This window comes from Gossypium raimondii, chromosome 1 (genome assembly GCF_025698545.1).
Source record: "Gossypium raimondii isolate GPD5lz chromosome 1, ASM2569854v1, whole genome shotgun sequence".
In the NCBI taxonomy this organism is placed as follows: domain Eukaryota; kingdom Viridiplantae; phylum Streptophyta; class Magnoliopsida; order Malvales; family Malvaceae; genus Gossypium; species Gossypium raimondii.
The window spans coordinates 34,206,179-34,213,497 of record NC_068565.1 but is presented as its reverse complement, the minus strand read 5'-3'; the positions used below and the strand labels follow the sequence as shown (position 1 = coordinate 34,213,497).

Below are 7,319 nucleotides of genomic sequence, written 5' to 3'. Positions count from 1 at the left end.
AATAATTGGTAGTCCTTTATTCCAATAACAACAAGATCACATCAAAGTCAAAACGCATAGACTTTAAATTTCTAGTTGTTAAAGTAAAATACCAAGGTTTTTAATGAGCACACTGCTCATATGGGTGTAATGTCATTTAAAGATATTTGGTTTTAGTGGGAGTTTGTACTTTTAAATAATTTTATGTTATAGAAACATTTTCAATTATTTCAGTTTACGGATATTAAGTTTATTTTCCGTAGAAATAAAGTTTATTTGGTTTATTCACACTTTGATTTTGGTAAGGTTCGATCTCACTAAGGTTTACGGAGGATCAGCTAGAAATAGACATGTTTGGATCATATTGCATGTAATTTCCATGCTACTCATCCATACTTGATCTATATCATTTGGTTGTGTTGATATACGTGACCAGGGATGGAGTTGTTACGATATATGTAACAAAAGTTGCATTGATTCTATGTTAACATAATTAATGGATGATATTATTCGGAATACCATTTGGTTATGATAGTAAATGAGAATTTTGGCTACGGAAAGTTAGATTCCTTGGTTATGTGGTTTCCGTGGAAGGTATACATGTGGATCCGAGTAAGATCTTTGCCATTATAAATTGGAAAGCTCCAAAGAATGTTTCCAAGGTACGTAATTTCTTGGGATTGGCAGGTTACTATTATCATTTTGTTAAAAAAATTCTATTATAGCCTTACCAATGACCGAGTTACTGTAGAAGAATGTTCAGTTTGTTTGGTCAGACGAATGCCATTAGAGTTTTGACCAGTTAAAGAGAATGTTGACGAAAGCTCTAATTTTAACACAACCTGAGTTTGGAAAAGAATTTGTTGTTTATAGTGATTCTTTGCTTAGTGGACTGGGATGTGTACTGATGCAAGCTGGGAAGGTTTTAGCTTATGCTCCTCGTTAGTTGAAACCTCATAAGAGGAATTACCCGGCGCATGACTTGGAGTTGGCTGCCATTGTTTTTGCTCTCAAAATTTGGCACCATTATCTTTACGGTGAAAAGTGTCATATATTTACAAATCATAAAAGTTTAAAGTATTTGATGATGCAGAAGAAACTAAATCTGAGACAGCAACGATGGTTAGAATTATTGAAAGATTATGATCTCATGATTGATTACCATCCTGGAAAGACAAATGATGTTACAGATGCTTTAAGTCATAAATCATTGTTTGCTTTAAGAGCAATGAATGCACATTTATCTTTGAACGGTGATGGTTCTGTTATAGCTGAGCTTAGGGCTAGACCATTATTTCTTCAGCAAATTCAGGAATTTCAAAATGATGACCCGAAGTTAGTAGCCAAAATAGAGTTGATTCAAAGTGATACTACTGTGGAATTCTTTGTAAGTGACAATGGTATGATGTATTTTTGTAACAGGCTATGTATTCCAGATAATTTTAAGTTAAAACGAGATATTTTGTCAGAACCTATAGCAACACATACTCCATTCATCAAGGTAGCATGAAGATGTTTAATGACATGAAGAAAATGCATTGGTGACCAGGTATGAAGCGTGAGATTTTTGAATTTGTGACTACATGTCTGGTTTGCCAACAAGTAAAAGCTGAACATCAAGTACAGTCAGGATTATTACAGTCTATCCCTATTTCTGAATGGAAATGTTAGAGGGTTGCGATGGATTATAGTTGATAGACTTACAAAATCAACTCATTTCATTCCGGTATGTATTGATTATTCACTAGAGAAGTTAACAGAGTTGTATGTATCTGAGATTTTCAGATTGCACGGAGTTCCATTATCTATCATTTCTGATAGAGATTCGAGATTCACCTCAAGATTTTAGGGTAAGCTTAACGATGCTTTTAGAGCTAAACTTAATTTCAGTACAGCGTATCACCCTCAGAAAAATGGGCAATCAGAATGAGTAATTCAAATTTTGGAAGATATGTTACGTTGCTGTGTTCTTGAGTTTGGAGGTAGCTGGGAAAGATATTTACTGTTGGTAGAGTTTGCGTATAATAACAGTTATCAATCCAGTGTACGGGAGGAAATGTAGAACACCGTTATATTAGTCAGAGTTGAGTGAATCCAAGATAGTTGGTACAGACTTGATTCGTGAGACTGAAGACAAAGTTCGTGCAATACAAGACTGTTTAAAGGCAATGTTTGATTGTCAGAAGTCATATGCTAACCTAAAACGAAGAGATATAGAGTTTGTTGTTAGGGATCGAGTATTTTTAAAGATATCACCATAGAAGAAGGTGTTCGTTTCGGTAAAAAGGGAAAGTTGAGCTTGAGGTTTATCGGGCCGTATGAAATTATTGAAAGAGTCGATCCTGTAGCTTACAGGTTAGCTCTACCCTCGGAGCTTGAAAAGATTCATAATGTTTTTCATATTTCAATGTTGAAGCGATATAGATCAGATCCTTCACATATAATAGCTCCTTGTGAGGTAGAGATTCAGCCTGATTTGTAAACTTTTCCTAGGTAATTTAACCTAAGGGAATTTTCATTATTTTACCACCTATGTTAAAACTAACTCGATTTTAGATCTAAATGTTTACCGACCTTATTTTAGTCAAAATTATGCAAGCCTAAAAATTTCAACTCAATTTAAGTTTGTTTACTATGTCTAGTCTAATTTTTACTATTAGGGACTAAATTGTAACAAATACAAACTTTTAGGACCTATTTTGAACTATGAATTAAGTGTGTTTCTATAAAATTTTACCCATTACGAGACTAATCATAAAATTTTACCAAACTTCCTTATCATCTAGGGCTTTAATTAGACTAATCAATTTTTAGGACTAAATTGTAACTTAAACAAATTAAAATACCAATTTAAAAAGACAAAACATAAAACCCCAAAAAACCCACTGGTCATGTCCCTAGATCGTGTGTCATTAAATGACTATGTTCGTGCCGCGAAAAACTTTTAGGCAAATCGCACACGCCCGTGTGGAAATCCCAGACCTTCGTGTGTGATAGCTCCAGTTTCCACACGCTCGTGTCACTTACCCACACGCCCGTGTGACCACTACACCTATTTTTGCGAAAAACTCATTTTAAAACCCGATTTTGCATATTTTAGTGGCCAATTTAACCCGATTTAACTATGATAAATTAACGTATATATACATACACCTTCAATTGAATTTATGGACATCAATTAAGCCTTAATTAAATAGAATTAGGCAACCAATTTCATGCACATCAAACATCGAATAAATTAAACAAGTGGAGTACCTTAGTCGTTAGTAAACCACTCCATAGAAGCTTCATTTAAACAATCGTTAGTATAAATTTCATGTTTCACACACTGTGTTATCAATCACCATGTTAACAAACACCTTAAATCATTTAATAATTAAACTCAAACATGCCTCAAAAATATTATAAAACCATCCAAAATAAATGTCCATTGTCCAATTACAACCAAAATCAAACTAATTCCAGGGAGTTCTTCAATGCCCAATTACAGTCTCTAAAATGTCTAATTAAGTCTCTACCAAGCCTAAATCTCTTGGAACTCTTGTTTTCGACTCCTCAGCTCTTCAATCCCGACGATTATCTGCATGAATTGTAAATGTGTGAGCTTTAAAAATCTTGGTGAATGTTAATAAAAACAACAAGTAAATTAACATCCAATTCAAGCGTAATTCACAACCAATCAATTACCAATTATCAGCCAAAATAATGAAACATGTCAATTAAATTTTCAATAAGCATTTTCAATACCAAAAATCAATCATTCATGGCTTTCAATCATCAATTAATATAGCAACAATTACATATAAATATATATTGGCATACACTTCTCATGGCTTAATCGAGTGATCATACATCGGATAAATGGATATCTGAACTCCCACAAATATCAAATACAGTCCACCAAGTTGAGCAGCTGAAGCACACGCTCCCTTATAGCGCCTTAAATAACCCATTGAATGGAGACTCATGCTCAACATTCCCTTATCTACTCCAAAAAAATCAGTCCAGCTAGAGCCATATGTTCACAATGTCACAAATAAAGGTGAGTACCCACAAAACCTATAGCAAGCCAACTATATCCAATGGATCCACCATGCATGTTGCCAATATATTCAGTCAAACATAGCATATAAATCAGTCATTATTGTGCTCAATTTAATGTGACAAAGTGATTATGTATAACTTGTAACATAGCCATTTAGCATCCAATTAAGTCAAGCAATTCATTTGCTAATTTCCCATATTCAATTACCAATTGTAACACTAACATATCATGATAAAAAATTCCAATACACATGCTTAAAATCATCCTTACAATTAATCTAATTAAATAGCACAACACCATCCAAAAACTCACTTAACATTTTTTTTCAATACAAATTCAATTTTTGTACATTTAATATCAATCTTGCAAAATCAACCATTCATCCATAATTAATTAATTGTAATCATTAATTAAAGTACTAATTAAACATAATTGAGGGTCCATTTACCAAATTGCCCTTAGAAACATTAACCACACTATTTTGTTTAACACAACAAGTGATCAAGTAAGCAATTTCAAGCTTCAATTTCGGTTATCTCGGTCCTCTTCAAGATTCAAAGCTTCAACAGAGATAAAGTAGACATTACCACCTTTCCAATGATATAATAAACATAAATTTTAATTAACTATGCTAATTAAAATTCTCTCACAAAGATACCTTACCGGATTTGTAACATCAAGTTGAAAACTCGATTCCTCACAAAACTGACCTCTCCAACCCTCCTAATCACTTCCAAACATCAATACTAAACCAAATACACATAAATTAAGCATCAATTTCACAAAAATCTGGGAAATCGGTTCATGAAGATGATGAAATTCAGATTTCTTCAAATTGCCTCACAAATCATGTTTAATCTTGATAAGTAAGATCAAAAACCTTTTAATAGATCCATTTTGAGTTGGAACATCCATTGATTTGTGGATTTCCTCTTAAAATTCAAGATCCACCATTAAAGAGCCATGTGTTCTTGAAAGAAGATGACATTGATAAAAATCATTTAATTGACTCTCAAATCATGTAAAAATGTTTCTAATCATCATAAAAAACAAGTTTAGGATTGAAGATTATCTTTGATTCGCTCTAAATTCGTTGATTGAAAATCTTGATTTAAGAAGCTTGAGAAATTTCAGAATATTTTTGGCTACTTTTGAGAATAATTTCGAGCGAATTGAGAGAGTATTTTGAGAAGAAAATTGGTTGGATCTATTCTCTGATGATATATATTTAAAACCATGCATAGAAAATGAAAGTTATAACTCTCTAATATAATGTAAATGATGTGAAAAGTAGGCTAGATACATTGTGTTTAAAACTGAAACAACCCAACAGGAATTTAAAAATTAGGGAATTTGCTTAATGGCCACTCCCATATTTCCCTTACTTTACCAATTGGTCCTTTCTCTCCAAAATTTTGAATTTTAAGGTTTATTGGCCGTATAAATACTTTAAAATTTCCCTTGTTTTACCTGAAACTATCAGACCTGGTTTAGGGATATTACAGGAACTCCAAAGTAAAAAGATATCGTTGATTAAAGTCTTGTGGAATCGTCATGGGGTTAAAGAGGCTACATGGGAGATAGAAGAATTGATGAAATCACAGTACCCGAATCTATTTTCTCATAAGATTTTCAGGGATAAAAATTTCTTTAGGGGGAAGAGTTGTAACAACCCATTTTTCAATAGTGTCGAAAACAATGGTTTCAGGACCACAATTTTGATGAGTGAATTACTATTAGTTAGCATCCACGAGATTATATTAGGGTCGTGTTAAAGTTTCCTTAAGAAATTTTGAAGTTTAATTGGTTAATTAGGTAAAAAAGACTAAATTATAAAGAGTGCAAAAGTTAAATTCTATTAGCTAAATTGAGAAAATAGCTTTAAAAAGGTAAAACAATGGAATTGAGTGGTAAATATACCACATTTAAAATTAGTGGATGTTTATAGAAAGGTATTGTGGTAGTTTAAATGAAATTTTAAGGCCAAAGTAGTAATTTAGTAAATAAATGAATATTTAAGTAAATAATAGATGAAAGAAAGATATCATCTTTGTTTTCTTCTTCATCTAAAACCGATTTTACCATTAGAGAGGGAAGCAAGTTTCGGCCAAGCTATTTGCTAGTGCATGGTATGTAAATATGTCATGTTTTAATGATTTTTATGTTTTTGACCTCGTTTTAGCTTAACCTAGCTAGCTCGGGAGTTAATTTGTAAAAATGCTAAATGTTGATGGACTTTCCATGAATGAGTTTGATGTGTTTGTAATGTTAATTGATAGATTATTAATATTAGTTGTTAAACAAACTTGTATTGTTAACTGATTTTTGATGAATTTAGGGTTTAGGGACTTATTTATGAAAATAGTAAAATTTCTTGGTAACATTATGAAATGATTATTTGAGTGGGTTGATATGAGTCCCTAAAAAGTTCGGCTAGCATGTATGGAGGGTAAAAATAGTAATTTTACAAGTTTCGAGCTTAAGGACCAATTTGTGAAAAAGTTAAAATCGGATGGGTAAATTCATAATTTTACATAAAAATAAATTATGGATTAAATTGAAGTTTACAAGTACTTAATTGAATGAAACTATTATTTTATATCACGAGCGTGTTGACAATCATGGAAAAGGAAAGATTTCGGAGTAGTTCTTGTGCTTTTGCGATCACTGCAAACTAGCCATGTAAGTTCATTTTATGTTTATGTATAGTTGAATTTAACTCCTTGTTAGTGATTTAATCTTTAAATTCTATTATTTATTGATGTTTAAATGTTGAATCGTACTGTTATTCAAGCTTAGTGCCTAGAGGTTTAGTGTCGGTGTTATTCAAGCTTAGTGCCTAGCAGGCTTTGTGTTGGTGTTATTCAAGCTTTGTGTCTAGTAGGCTTAGTGTCGCTATTATTTAAGCTTAGTGCCTAGCAGGCTTATAGTCGGTGCAATAAAGGTTAACGTCCCTTGGAAATTTGGTATTTGATAGCAAATGAGTTTACTTATCAAACTTACTAAGTTTCTTTGTGCTTACTCGTTTATTTTGACCTTTTAGGACTCTTGGAATCGTTGCAACGATTAGATCAGCTTGGAAGCTTACGCACTATCATCTACACCTTGGTAGTCATTTTGTATTGGTTTCAAGTCGGTTAAAGTGGCATGCAATAGGAGAAGTCTTGAGTATTATGATGTTTTGTGAATGTGTAAACGATGAAATGCTATGATTATACTTTTGATGTTTAAGTTTGAACTTGATGAACCTTAATGCTTGTTTAAAGTTAGGTCATTTTGACCATCCTTAAATCCT

At 32.4% G+C, this 7,319-nt stretch overlaps 1 protein-coding gene across 1 annotated transcript; it reads left to right on the top strand.

Annotated features, from left to right (window-relative positions):
• The first annotated feature begins 1,066 nt into the window (after positions 1–1,066).
• LOC128043139 (uncharacterized) lies at positions 1,067–1,650 on the top strand. Its single transcript, XM_052635396.1, has 2 exons — positions 1,067–1,379; positions 1,529–1,650. The coding sequence occupies exons 1-2, from the start codon at positions 1,067–1,069 to the stop codon at positions 1,648–1,650; spliced, it is 435 nt and encodes a 144-aa protein (XP_052491356.1).
• The last annotated feature ends 5,669 nt before the right edge of the window (positions 1,651–7,319 follow it).

Coding starts and splice junctions, on each gene's coding strand:
- LOC128043139 (XM_052635396.1), top strand. CDS start 1,067: ATGCAGAAGAAACTAAATCTGAGACAGCAACGATGGTTAGAATTATTG. Junction 1,380..1,528: donor ATTCTTTGTAAGTGACAATG/GTATGATGTATT, acceptor ATTGGTGACCAG/GTATGAAGCGTGAGATTTTT.